The 14,325-nt window shown below is 33.4% G+C and overlaps 2 protein-coding genes across 5 annotated transcripts; one reads left to right on the plus strand and one right to left on the minus strand.

The window, feature by feature from the left end:
• Positions 1–6,020: 6,020 nt before the first annotated feature.
• On the plus strand, positions 6,021–9,398 carry LOC132046688 (eukaryotic translation initiation factor 5-like). Of its 2 annotated transcripts, none has more exons than XM_059437401.1 (2): positions 6,021–6,205; positions 7,666–9,398. In XM_059437401.1, exon 2 carries the CDS (start codon positions 7,784–7,786, stop codon positions 9,128–9,130), a length of 1,347 nt encoding a protein of 448 aa, XP_059293384.1. In that variant the 5' UTR covers positions 6,021–6,205; positions 7,666–7,783; the 3' UTR covers positions 9,131–9,398. The 2 variants fall into 2 exon arrangements, with proteins under 2 accessions (XP_059293384.1, XP_059293382.1); XM_059437399.1 differs by having other exon boundaries at positions 6,022–6,205; positions 7,488–9,398.
• A 694-nt stretch (positions 9,399–10,092) lies between these two features.
• LOC132046689 (uncharacterized) lies at positions 10,093–13,949 on the minus strand. Of its 3 annotated transcripts, none has more exons than XM_059437402.1 (9): positions 13,553–13,933; positions 13,081–13,132; positions 12,672–12,789; positions 12,173–12,244; positions 11,973–12,034; positions 11,714–11,864; positions 11,362–11,442; positions 11,193–11,282; positions 10,093–10,384 (listed from the first exon to the last, which is right to left on the minus strand). In XM_059437402.1, exons 1-9 carry the CDS (start codon positions 13,566–13,568, stop codon positions 10,241–10,243), a joined length of 786 nt encoding a protein of 261 aa, XP_059293385.1. In that variant the 5' UTR covers positions 13,569–13,933; the 3' UTR covers positions 10,093–10,240. The 3 variants fall into 3 exon arrangements, with proteins under 3 accessions (XP_059293385.1, XP_059293386.1, XP_059293387.1); XM_059437403.1 differs by having other exon boundaries at positions 13,473–13,553; XM_059437404.1 differs by lacking the exon at positions 10,093–10,384 and adding an exon at positions 10,507–10,984 and having other exon boundaries at positions 13,553–13,949.
• Between the last annotated feature and the right edge of the window lie 376 nt (positions 13,950–14,325).

The following is a 14,325-nucleotide window of genomic DNA, read 5'->3' on the forward strand; positions in this document are numbered from 1 at the left end:
GTTGTATTTATTACAGTATTATATTTATGTTTTGGTTTGGCTTCTAAAAACTCTTGATGATGAGTGGCTTGCATGGGAGTGGATGTCGACAAAAGCTATGACAATTATGCTTTGATTCCCAAATTGTCTTCTATTTATAATGATTAAAGCTGCAGGAATAATGTGTTTATTGTATTATTTTCTTCTTTTTTATACTCTCTATGATGCCTCTTTAGTTAGGGTTTTATATGAAATTTTAATTAATGTAGTTTATTTTGGTTTAAATTAGTAACTTATGACTTTTTCTAAAATGTTAACTACTAACTTAGTTTTAATATGTAAAATTGACCGCTTAAATAGATTAATTTTAAATATTGAAATACACCCTTTATTTAGTGTTCCTAATTATCTGTATAATTATGTGTAAAGCAACATTAGTGGAGGGAGAATAAGGTAATTTAAAAACTTTTACACACACACACATATAAATATATATGAAGAAGAACCATAGACCTTTTATTTAATAATTTGTGAAATAGTTTATGTGATCACTCAATGTAGATACAACCGTATAACCTATTGCCTTTAAAGAAGATGATAACATGTGAATTCTAAAAAATATCTTTTTTCTCGTATGGAATCAAACTATTAAGTGGGGTATTTCAAGATATATAGAAACGGTTAAGTCTGAACAATTCTTTTGTCTTGTATTTTTTATTTTAAACTTTTATATATAAGGAGCAACTCTCAAAAAATATTTAAAACCCCTAACTCTATATATATAGATATTAACTGTATATTAAAAATAACATTATCATTATTATATAAAAAGAACATAAATTCTCTAAAAACTTCAACTTTTAAGAAATCAAAGAAATAATTGATTAAGAAAGAGTCAATTGTACAATTTTTCGTGGACAACTTCTAACATGTAATATTGCTTGAAGTATGAAAATTGTCACCATATTATATATAGTAAATTATTGGTATTTTTATGACCGCGCGAAGCGCGGGTAAATTCACTAGTTTTATATAACAAGGCAAAAAATATTGTGAAATAGCTATGAACGTCAAATTAGATGCAACATTCATTTAAATGACAAAATAATGTTACAACACCAAGCATTGGGTTTTTTAATCTCTTTATAGCAATAATTAAATTATGTTTAAAGTTAAAAACTGATAACATTTTAAAAATTCAAAGATAAATAAAATAAGGCTAAAAAATTTCCAACTGTTCTATTTGATAAACAACAAAGTTGCCGAAAAAGTTATATAATTGATTTGAAAACATACATGATTATGATAAAAAAAAAAAAAGTAGTAATAAATCTTAGACAAATATCTCTAATGATTATGAAAATCAAAAAAAGCTAACCTTTCTTTGCGTTCGCCTCTATGATGCACTGATAGTCAAGGCAAGAAAAATTATGCCATTAATTAACCAAATCATCAATTGCACAGTTAGCTACCACGTCCTTAATTAACCTATGTAAATTATAAAATAATTGTATAATTTAAAAAGAATAAAATCTAAAAAGAAAAATCTATTGAGTCGATAGCATGTGTATAATCTATGCTAGTCCAAACCTTTTACTAATTTTTGGATGACACCTATCAAAATCATTTTCAAAGAGAAAAAAAAAGATTATTCATATGTTTATGATGACCTACTATTTCAAACAAAAAGAAGAAGAAGTTATATCACAACCTACTTGGCATACCATCTTGCACATCCCGAATGTAACTTTTGAAGGATGTCAATGATTCCACCACGAAGCCTTAGTCGGATGTAGTCATGTAACATGATTATGCATTTATTAAATGCACAAAAAAAAATGGACCTTTCACTTCAATTAGGGGGTAAGTATGAAATTCAAAAACTACATAATAATCAAGAGAAAATTGACCTTTAATTGATGTGATATTTGCCTCTCTATAAATTTCGACAAATTTAATGAATATCTAATTTCTAAACCATGTGAATACTCATCGTTTGTGCTAACTTAAGCCTTCAGTTTGCAGGGTACTTCATGCTTCATATTGAACAAACTCATCTCAATTATCAAAACCCATATTTAGGAGTCATAGTGCTCACATATGGAAGCCATCTATTATTGTCATAATAATGTTTATAGCACTGGTGATTACCAAAATCGAGCAGAAAAAACCTGAGTTGATCTTAAAGTCATAAGTATTAGGTTAAACCCTTATATCGATATTGAAAAATATGTTATCATCAATCTATAGTTAAAGAAATATACAAACCAACTTTTATGTGCGCAAGATATAAGGTACATAACAAATTCTCATGAATCTCTTCTTGTCTCCATCCTACGGCAATATAACTAATTAAATATGAAGAGATGTGTCTATTGAGTTATTTCATTTTTCATAAAAATTACTAATCAAGTTAGATAATGTGTACACTATTGAAGTTTGAGATGATGGCAAAGCTTCAACAGAATCAGTTTGCACATTTACGGGTCCAACAACGACCATTCCCTTTGATCCAATGACAAGGTTTTCAATCGATGATACTACAAGCTTAGCTTGTTCTTGTTTTAATATTGTGTCCTTGTAACTTAGAGCGCATGTTCATGTTTGCAGCACTTTCAAGAAATAAAGCCAAAACAACATAAAATAAAGGACTTCAAAATTAAGAAATAGAGGAACAGGAAAAAAAAAAAAAAAATCAAAACCAATCTATGGTAGGAAAATCTATCTTTGTAAGCAAATATAAAGACATAATTGAAGAGCACAAAAAGACACAAAGAAGAAAAGCTAAAAATATGTTTACCGATAATAAACTGTAAAATATGTGAGAAATATACCGAGAACTTATCCAAACAACAAATAAGCCATTAAATAGTTCAAACACTACACCATTAAATAATTCAAACACTACGCTATTAGATAGTTGAAAATCGAATCCCTGGAAAGTTATCATCAAAACATTACTAAATAATTATCATAAATTATGTAAATATTTATCAAGAAAAAAATCCACATACAATTTAGAGGCTTTCAGTTAGAAGATTACATTGAAAACCTTGATAAGAATTGTATCTCCACGGAAAAGCTGATGTTTCTCATAGTAGTAGAGTGTAAAATGATAACGGATTTATCATCTTTGACCTCTTGTCTACAATGAGCATATTTCTCAATTTTCTTCTGCTCCAGAATTGTCACAGCAAAATGCTTCTTAGCAATTTTTTTTGCCAAAAAAAGGATTGTGGATAAGTAGATGAGTAGCATAATCGAGCAGCAAATAGCTAGACAAGCTAAAACAGTAGACGAGTAGCATAATTGAACAACAAATAATACTCCTTAACAAATTTAAAAGAACAATCAGATCATTAATAATCGATCATCCATATACAACCTTAACCTATTGTAAATGTAAATTATTATGGAAAAAATGTAGTATAGTTTAAAATGAATAAAATTTGAAAGAGAAAGATATTGAGTATTGTGTTGAGGGTTTTCTTTTTCATTCCATTGTAGGAAATCTTTTATAAATAGACGGGCTTTTACAAAACCTAATAGAATTTTGTTTCTTTCTTCCTGATAGTATTTAATTTAATTACAATTCTATTTCTAATGCTTTTTTTTAATAAAAAAGCATTTAGGTGCTTTTAATATAAATAAGTTAGATAGATTATACCCATCGTATATAGAATTTTCGTTTTTTTTTTTTTTTGGCAAAATGAACCTTGGTCACAAATAGCTAAACCTTTATTAGCATTCTCTAGATATAACTATAAAATGCACAAATTACAAATAAACTTTTGCATTATGTGTATTATTTCTTTTTTTGAAATATAGACTAAAATACGGTGAACTTATCAAGTAGTCTTAAACACTTTAATGTATATTAGTAGCTCAGGTTGGAAATCAAAGGAAACTCTTGAACTTTAATGTCTAGTGATGGTGAGCTACTTTGCTTTAGAAAAGAGTTAATTACTTTGACATACAATGAAATAAAGGTTGAGTAAAAAAATAGGCATATATAGATTATCTTTTTCTTTTTAAATGGTAAGTTAAATTACATCAACCATATTTCACGCATTCCATAACAGCTCACGAATCTCTCTCAACTTTTATCACAATCAAAACTTTTTGAATTCAAAAACCACTAAAGATTTGAAAACTTCCAAATATAGAAAAATATATCTTTGGAATACAATGAAATATGGTTGATTGTTTAAGAAACACAAAGTTGTAGAATGCGTATATACAAAGAAATACAATGAAATATATCATAACTATTTCATAAATTAGAAATACAAAATGCAGAAATGCATTGAAATACAGCGAAATACAAAAATCCTGAAAACAAAGTGGAGTTAAAATAGGCTCTACACCAAAAAAGAAGAAGAGATAAATACATTTAAATACAGCGAAATAATACACTAAAATATACTGAAAAATTAGATACACTGTTTGTTGATACATTGAAATATACTGAAACATTTTATCAAACACTTGGTGGGCATGAAACTCCACAACTCTTATCAATGGTGTTTCTACAACAACAACCTATTCTCTTGCTCCTAGATAATGCTACAATATCATATCGCTATAATCAATACTATTCTTCATCACTCATAAGATAAACAACACCACATGATTAGCAAACATAAGAAGGATTTTCCTCTTATTTTGCCTTTTATCCATGGAGATTTAGCAAACGAATTGTTATGGCTGAGCTTCGGCCATTGGCTGGAGATCCTCCACTGCTTTGCTTGTTGCCACTGGTATATTTTTGCTTGGAGTATCAATATCCGCCATTAAAATGAAGAGTTAGAGCTTGTTAAGGTACTCTAACAATGGCTGAAAATAAAAATAAAAAATTGAATGAAAAGTGAAGGTAAAGACGATGAAATTTATGAACAATTGAAGAGAAATACAACAAATAACATAACGAAATTAGTTATCTGTCGAGATTGGATAACTGATAAGGAAGAAGAAGAAATCGTCCTAATTATGGTAAAGAATAATGAGAGTAAAATACGGTTGTGAATTGAAGATGCGAGAGAAAAATATTTGAAAAAAAAAAAAAGAGATTGTGGGTACGTGAGAGAGGGGTACCTTATTTTTAGGGAAATACACTGTAGTTATAAAAATAAGTTATAGATGATAATTTGATAAATAATTAAACTACCAAAAATAATTAAAAAAAGGTAACTATTACTAATAAATAAGTCTTAGAGTTAGTTATGGGCTGTAAATTTTCCTTTTTTTTTCCCTACCTGGTGTCCGGTATCCGCATTAGAGCCCGACTAAATCTAGATTCGCGCCGCTCAGGGCCGCATTTACGGGGAAGCGCTCCCTACCAAAAATTTTTTCATACCCAAAATTCGAACCCGAGATCTCTGATTAAGGGAGGAGTAACCTATCCGACTATAGTGGTTTACATGCTTCATTTTAAGTGACGTCACTATTATTTGAAAATAGTACAGTTTTTTCCTTGACTATATTCAATTGATTTTTATTTTCATTGCAATTTTTTTTTTTGGCCGGTCCAACAAAATATTACTACAATTATTTGGGGATTCAATAGAGGTTTATTTGAGGTTTAAAAATGTTCACGACAATAAACAACCGGGATTTTTATACTACTTTTACAGCAATTCTAGTAGGTAGATTTACTTATCAAATACTATAATAAACTGATTTTCAAGCTTATTTTGGAAATTAGATATATTAATCATCGTACTCTTGAAATTCACTATTTTCCTTTGATGGATAAATTAAATAAATAACTTTTGATAATAGTTTCTAATTGTAATATAAACTTTATAGTAAAAAATTGAAATATCAAATAGTAGTATCTAAATTTAATTTTTCTTTTAGTGTGTAGTTTTAACAAAGAAAAACGTGAAACTGCCAAGCAGATTTTCTTGCGGTGAGGATGAAACGTGACTAAATCTTATCAACTAGGTCATCACATAATGAACGGCCAGGATTAATAAATAAGAATTTTTTACAGAGTAAATAAAAAATTAGAAACCCAAAAAAAAAAAAAAAAATAGAATTGAAATTTCTTACAGAGTAGGAGAAGTATCTGGTTAGTCCTAATCTCCAATTCCTTCCTTCATTCAAACCCTATATAAGCAATCGCTACGCCGCCTCATCCTCCTTTATATATTCTAACCCTAATCTTCCTTTTCCAACTGCTCCACTTTGTTCATTCAAATATTATATTTACGTTGTTCAATCGGTAAGATTTCTGATTTCCATTTGTTATGTTTACTCTCATTTGCTGTTGATTGAATATCGTCTTCGTGCATTACATAGGTTTATTTTCAGTTGTATTAATTGATTTGTCAATGTGTTTATACTTGTGTACAATGTCAATGGCTTAGTTTCTGCCACGTATTTTTGTATAGCTGAGTAATTAGTAGTACTAAATTTATGTTTTCGGTGGTGAATTTATATGTTGTTATTCATTATCGATGGTTCTGTTCTGTCTTGTCTTTGTGTGCTCTATATAAGCTGGTTATGAGTATCTAGAAATTGATAGGTATCTATCTTAATATTTAATGATTGATGCTTAATTTAGATGGTCGGAACATGGATGTTCATCCTAATTTATTAAGTTATTGTGATTACTGATTAGTAGGCTATATTAACAATGACAATGGCTTGTCTGTTTTGAACAACTCTGGTCGATTCCATATTAAAGACTACCAGCATATCACTTTTGAGTCCAAATTTTCACAATAATGGGTTTTTCTTCTAGCAAGTGCTACTTTAGGTTGCAAGTTAGAAGCTCAGACATGCAATATGTGAGCGGTATGTCTGTTGAGAGTTTTAAAATCTTACGACTATGAGTCTCTTATCCAACAAGTGGTGCTGTAGTTTACAATTCAGAAGCTCAGATATGCAATATGTAAATTGCCTTAGTAATGTTATGCTTTAGCCGGTTATGCAATATGCCTAAGTTATGAGAATAGTACCTATGGCGTTCTATTTATTCATAGACATAAATTTTCCAGAACATATCATTCTAGAGCTACTTGCTTCAGCTATACAACTGAAAGAATTGGGTTAAAAATCTCCCTCGTCTCTAAGGTGGAAGCTCAATCTGAAACCTGTTATTATCATCCTCTTTTCAATTTTTACATTGCTTATATGAGTAACAGCTTTTTATAATTTCTTCTTTTACAACTTCTTCTTTTTTATTTGAAGGAAGGTAATAGAAGCTTCCCGATTATCTTATTTATCTGTTGTAGCCACTGCTCCTTTTTTCGGACTGCCTTATCATGCCTTTTTCGCTTTCACTAGTTTCATTTTCATACTGCTTGCCCTTTATCTGTTCTTTTTCGTCATGTTTTCTCTTGAGCCGAGGGTCTTTCGGAAATAGCCTCCCAGGTAAGGGTAGGGTCTGCATCCACTTTACCCTCCCCAGACCCCACATTGTGGGATTTCACTGGGTATGTGGTTGTTGTTGTAACAGAAGCTTACTCCTTATTTTTTTGATGTGGCTTTTCTTTCTGAAGGTGGCCAGTTTGTGAGTTTCAAGTTGTAGTTTCTCAAGTTGAAGATTCTTTTATGTCCGAACAAGCCACACTCTATTTGGGATCCGTTGGATTGCTTGGAGAATATTGTCCTACGTCAAGAAAAAAGAGTCCCCATATTTCTGATAGGGTTGACTGTATGCATCTTGACTTATTTCAGGAAAGACACTTGGAGCTCAGTGGTTGCAGCCAGACGCGACCTTCTCTCAACAAATTTTGGGCCAAAGGATCCTCTAGAAACCCCTAACGCTTTATTTAGGAAATTTCACTGAATCAAAATGGCTTTGCAGAATATTGGAGCTGCCAACAGTGATGATGCCTTCTACAGGTACAAGATGCCGAGGATGATTACCAAGATAGAGGGACGTGGGAATGGCATCAAGACAAACGTGGTTAACATGGTTGACATTGCCAAAGCTCTAGCAAGGCCAGCATCTTACACCACAAAACATTTTGGTTGTGAGCTTGGAGCTCAGTCAAAGTTTGATGAAAAAACTGGAACTTCCCTTGTCAATGGAGCTCATGATACTGCCAAGCTTGCTGGTCTTCTGGAGATTTTCATTAAGAAGTATGTTCAGTGCTATGGGTGTGGAAATCCTGAAACTGAGATCCTCATCACGAAAAATCAGATGATCCAACTGAAGTGTGCTGCGTGTGGTTTTATTTCTGATGTAGATATGAGAGACAAGCTGACAACGTTTATTCTTAAGAACCCACCTGAGTCTAAGAAGGGTGGCAAGGACAAGAAAGCAATGAGAAGAGCTGAAAAGGAGCGTCTAAAGGAAGGTGAGGCTGCTGATGAAGAGCTGAAGAAACTGAAGAAAGAAACAAAGAAAAAGGTTTCTTCCAAGGAAGCCAGTGCAAAACCTATCTCTAAAAAGAAAGCCAGTGGCTCTGACGAGGATGCTTCCCCACCCAAAAGGCATGTGAATGTCAAGGAAGAAGAGGATGAAGAAGATGATGATGTTCAGTGGCAAACTGATACATCAATGGAAGCTGCACAGAAGCGTATACAGGAACAGTTGAATGCTGTGACAGCTGAAATGGTTATGCTCTCCGCAAATGAGCCAGAGAAGAAGCCCAAGGCAGCTACTAAAGCGCCCCAAAGTTCCAAGGCTGTTTCTGCACCATCTGAGGATGATCACAAAGCTGAGAATGGAGAGAGAACCTTTGAGATGCTTGTTGAGGAGGTGAAAGTACATCTAAAGAAGGGAGTTACGGTCAGCCAATTTCGATCTTTCTTGGGTTCACTTTCTGGATCTCCTCAGGACATAGTTACTGCTGTCTACGAGGCACTCTTGGATGGTGTGGAGAAAGGGTTCTCCAAGGAGCTTATTAAGAAGAAAGGTTATCTTCTTGCTGCTGTTGGTCAAGAGGATGGGTCACAGCTACGTTTGCTCCGAGCGCTGGAAGAATTCTGTGGGAAGTCTAACCCTTCAGCTGTGAAAGAAGTAGCACTCGTTCTGAAAGCTTTGTATGATGCTGATGTGTTGGAGGAGGAATTTATAGTGCAATGGTATCAAGAGGGTCTTGCTGGGGTTAAAAAGGACTCTAAAATTTGGAAGAATGTTAAACCCTTTGTTGAGTGGCTGCAGAGTGCTGAGTCAGAGTCCGAGGAGGACTGAGATCACAACTGTCGTTCCTTATTAAAACTGTTCTTTGCAGACTTGCGTTTTGTCTCATTTAGGCATATGCTGTTTTGCCAGAGTGACTATTTACTAGTTCGGAAGTCATGTTTTCTCCTTTATTTATGGTTTTGCTTGGGTCTGTACTTTTACATATCATGGTCAGACTTCTGTTGTGTGATCCGTCTTGTCTTCATTTTTACGGTTAAAAAGGTGAAAACTTGTACTGTATCAGAATATGCTAGTTCTACTTATTCATTCTGGTTGAGGCTGAGTTTATTTTAAGTTTAAATTCCTATATTCAGGTAAAGTATCAACTTTCCCGTGGCTAGGTGATTAGATTTTTGTGGTGATATTTTTACTACAGAGCTTCAAAAATATATGACGGCGTTTGTGTTATTTTCTGACATCTGAGGTCAACATTATCCTTTTTTAACGTAATTCTTTCTGGGTGTTGCGAATTATAATTACAATGCTGAAACTCAACCTTGATTCAACTTCCCAAAAATGTTTTTTCATGAGTCAGGCGTCATATAAGTGTATCTCTCTTACTAAAATGATTGCATTCACCAGATTAAACCAAACGAATAGAACATGTGAACACATGTATATAAGTATTTCCCTTTATTCTCTCCCGAATGATTAGTCGCATCGGATATATACTTACTACTGTAGTAGTTAGTATGCTTCCATGTTGTAAACCAATTTAAATGTCATAAAATTCATTTGAAAATGAGTCTTGCTGTCGGAACCTAAGATTCCAACATGATAAGATAAGTTATGCCTGAGCTTGGCTTTCTTCGTACAATGCGGAACTGGGAATTATTCACTCCCGTACATAGGGATGTATTGTAAATTTGACGATGCTGTGGTATCATTTGTTTTTCTGCTATATTCTACAGGTCTCTTTCTAGTATTATTACAGTGAATCTGATGTTGGATGGAGTACCAGATATTTAATCTGACTGGCAACAACTCAACCATCTTATGGTTGAATCGCAACAGAAGAATACTCAATCATGGAGCAGAGAGCTGATGACATTTACGGAGGACCACCACCTGCAGCTTCTCAATGGTGTTGAGATAATAGTCTTTTAAGCTAAGGGTTCATTAGACATGTATAATATGTGGCTGAGGTGGATGTAGTGGTAGTTCATTCTCATCATTCAATGGGACAATCTGAGAGTGCCGAAGCTGTTGTAATGGTAATTCATATTCTTCATCCGACGAGACAATCTGAGAGTGATAAAGATCCTAAAACAAACATAAAGAAGAGAAGATATTGGAAATCAACGGCCATCACATTTTGAAGGGTGCACAGAGTTCGCATGAATGACCATTGAAACTCATCAACATGAGAAACACATTATTGGTTATCGTAGCAGAGTTAATTTTTGCAAGTAATATTCATTCAGGTTTGGGCTATAAGTGTTACTTCATAAAACACGTCCAAGTCAGTCTGATATCATATTTTTCACTCTTATGTATCTGTCATACTAATATCTCACTGGCAGGTTAAAAAATTTGTTGTTTGCTTAGCGTACTGTTTTGCTGTAGTTACTGTTCCTTTTCCGTTTTGACCTGCTTTGTTTTTGTATTATCCTGAGCCGAGGGTCTATCGGAAACTAAGGTAGGGGTAAGGTCAGCGTATATTCTACTCTCCCCATACCCCACTAATGGGATTATACTGGGTATGTTGTTGTTGTTGGCAAGTTAAAAATATCTTTCTCTGTAATTCAAAATCAAACTGTCAAAGTGTTACTCTTATACATGTGTTTATGAGTGCTGTTATCAGTTACTGCAAATTTCATTGGATAAACAGCATTGCTGTGTCTATGCAGTTCTGTGCTGTTCCTGTAGCAGAAATATAATAGGTTCAAAAGCCTGATGCTATGAGAAGCATGGCGCAACAGAAATTAAGGGATTACAAAGTGACTGCAATTGAAATCATATTGAGCATTTTCAAGGGAACCTAAAATGAACTGAAGATCACTATCAGAAAAGAAAAATACTAGAGTAATATTAGCTACAAAAATATAACAAGAGTTTTTGATTTACCCACCTGTTGATGCATCCGGCGTCGTACAGCAATTAAAGCTTTCACCAATACATAGATTGCCAGTAGGATTCCAATGATTTTCAACACATACAACTGCAGAGACAAATATATAAACCACTCAGAGGAAAAGGCAAAAGTTTTCTCTTTCAAAAGAAATTTAACTCTCACTAACCATGACCAATGTTACCGAGTTATCTCCAGCAACACCAAATATTATTGGCAGCATTGTACGCAACATCAGTAGAAGCACAAACTGCATGGACAAGGGAAGAAGTTGATCTTATAGATTGTACCTCGATTGACAAGAAACAAGAACATAATCTAGAGGCATGGACTACTATTTAGGTGTATTAGCCATTCAGTGCTTACTCTATTGATTATACTCAATGGTGTATCACTACGTTTTTTAAATCACTTGTAGATAACACCCACAAATAAACTAATGGATGTGACAAATAGCACGTCCCTCCACCAAAACGCGCTGGAATGCCTGTATGCCTAAACTATGCTGAGAGGGTGCTTACAGTTATGGCAACAATACGGCAGCATATCAAACTTCTGGGATAAAATGCTGAATACTCATCTGAGTCATAATCCATAAAATTGTGGTCTGCAGAAACCAATGCAGTAAAATGAGGATAATCAACCACACCCATGGAAATATCCCAGTTTCCTCTGTGATAGCAAAGACAAACCAAGCACAGCAGCCATAGTTATTAGTTGGAATTGTAAAGAACAGTCTTGTGAAGAAATAACTGGCGAAATTTCAGCTGGTAAAATTACCTCATGTTCGTTGGAAATCCGCAAAAAAGAGGAGCTGGTGCTGTATAATCTGGCTTAAAATTCTGCAATCTCACGTTAAAGAGAAGCATGGTTAAGAGCAACCTACTTTCAACAGCATATACAGAATAATGGATAGCAACATTTAGGTCCTGGCTTAAAAAATGAAGACATGATAAGAAACTGTGCAATTTCAATTGGACCTGGCGGCAGATTTCACAGATGGTGTCCCCCTTCTCATTGCACCACCTCTGTACACATTTGCGATGTGCATACTGCGTATACGAAAACTTCATTAAGAACAAAACACTACTAAATGATTAAGCATGCAAGAAACAGCTTGACCAGGCAGCACAATTTCTGTTTTTAACTTGACATCACTAGTTACTATGGAGTCTAAAAGGAAAGCAACAACAAGCTGATAGGAAGCCCAAATGTGCTTTGTTACAAAGCTCTAGTAGAGAGCTCAATTTACTAAGAGCTGCTCCTAATAACTAACTTATATAGCTAAAAGATTTTGTGGAAATGGAAACTCATGGTAACAAATTTCATATATATATATATATATATATATAGATCCATATGTGCTATCTCTGGAATGGTTTATACCTAAACTGAGAGCAGTAAGCATATTTTTTCAGATATGAGGCAAATCAGATCGACATGTATCACAAATGAGCAAATAGTTAGCTCAACACAAACCTGGAGGGTTCCACGGCAAGAACAGGGAATCTCCATATTAGAATCTTCATCACCATCATGGCAAATCCTACATTCTTCCATCTTCCTTGCTGCAGACTCTACAACATGGATGTCCATCCTATACGAACCAAAATTTTCTCATTCTTTAATATCACAGCATGCAACTACGCGTTTGCTTGAATTTACTTTCCAACGCCCCTTGTTTTCACACTAAATCAAGCAATAAAGAGAATACGTATATTCATTCATTTGGTGTAATCAGGCTTAGTTTTTTTCCCTTTTGCTATCATAGCACCTTCTTAGCAACCCCTCCACCAATAAAGCAAAATAGTCTCACATTTGTCCGAGTAGTACTTGTTTGTCGTTTTTCAATTTTTTTTTTTTTTTTTTTGGGAATGCAACAACTTACATATTCATATGTACTCTTCGCGAAAATGACTTCCAGGTTCCGAAACAGCCACCTGCATTATGTTAGATATTTTGTAATGAGAAGAGAAAACAGGATCAACTATAACAAGAGTGACATAAGTTAGAAACATGACTGTGTTACATTAAATCACAAATCATGTAACATAAAATCTTAGATAGCATGACATTATATATTTTGAACTGGAAAAAGTGAAATCATATTTTTTGTAGAACATGATAATCTGGGAAGCTAGACCAAGAAGAAAGGGATTCCAAGAATTATTGGAAGAAAAGTAGTCGAAAAAATGAAACGATCCAAGAATGTTTGAAAATTGTGAGGAAAAAAAAAAAAAAAAAAGACCAATAGGCTAAGAGCAAGCAAAGTTTCAACACCTTTGATTCTACGAGGGAACTAATTTGAACAATGGGAAAGAGAAGTAAGTGTATTAGTTATGAAGAAGAGGAAAACTTACAAGAATGGGATAGCATTTTTGCAAGAGAAGAAACACTATTCCTTCCTCTTCATTCTTTGCTTCCACTATGTATTTTCATTTCCCATTCTACAATTTGCCATCCCAATTTTTCTCAAAGTCCAAATCTTTCAGAATAGGTTTCTCCAGAATTATGGTTTAAGTATAAAGCAACAGTTTTTATAGTTGTTTTAGTCATGATCATGAGTCAACCTCTGCAGCAATCCAAATCCAAATCCCTTTTTAGCAATACCCAATTCGAGGTCTCATTATGGTCACTTTTCGAATATTTCCTTTTTGATAATTTACATGGCAGAGATTTTTAATTTTTCTTTAGTTTATTTCCTTTTACGTCGACGGAGCAACAAGAGAAATAATGTACTCGCTCCGTTCCAATTTATCTGACACTTTTGAGTTGACACAAAGTTTAACAAAGAAAGATTTTTTTTTTCAAATTTGTGGTCTAAAACAATTTTTAATATTTGTGTGGTTATAAATTATTTTATTAAAGGTAAAATAGAATTTCAAAGCTAAATTGTTTCTAATTATAGAAAGTTAACATTCTCTTTGGAATAGACTGAAAAGAAAAATGTGTCACGTAAATTGGCACATAGGAAGTAGTACATTGACATCCATCTTATAAATAGTTACAAGTACATTATTAGATGTAAAGAATTTTATTTAGCATTGAATTACTGGATTTGACAGAGCTAGGCCTGTGCACGAATCGGTTCGGTTCGGTTATGGCCATCATCGAGTTGAAATTTTGAATTTTG

The sequence above is a fragment of the Lycium ferocissimum genome, chromosome 2 (genome assembly GCF_029784015.1).
Source record: "Lycium ferocissimum isolate CSIRO_LF1 chromosome 2, AGI_CSIRO_Lferr_CH_V1, whole genome shotgun sequence".
Classification (NCBI taxonomy): Eukaryota; Viridiplantae; Streptophyta; class Magnoliopsida; order Solanales; family Solanaceae; genus Lycium; species Lycium ferocissimum.

Bases quoted from the DNA above. Each gene is read 5' to 3' on its own strand.
- LOC132046688 (XM_059437401.1), top strand. From the start codon at position 7,784: ATGGCTTTGCAGAATATTGGAGCTGCCAACAGTGATGATGCCTTCTAC.
- LOC132046689 (XM_059437402.1), bottom strand. The intron at 11,283-11,361 runs GTTAGTGAGAGT...TTGTCTCTGCAG, and splicing joins ACTCGGTAACATTGGTCATG to TTGTATGTGTTGAAAATCAT. The intron at 10,385-11,192 runs GTGGGTAAATCA...TGTTTGTTTTAG, and splicing joins GACGCCGGATGCATCAACAG to GATCTTTATCACTCTCAGAT.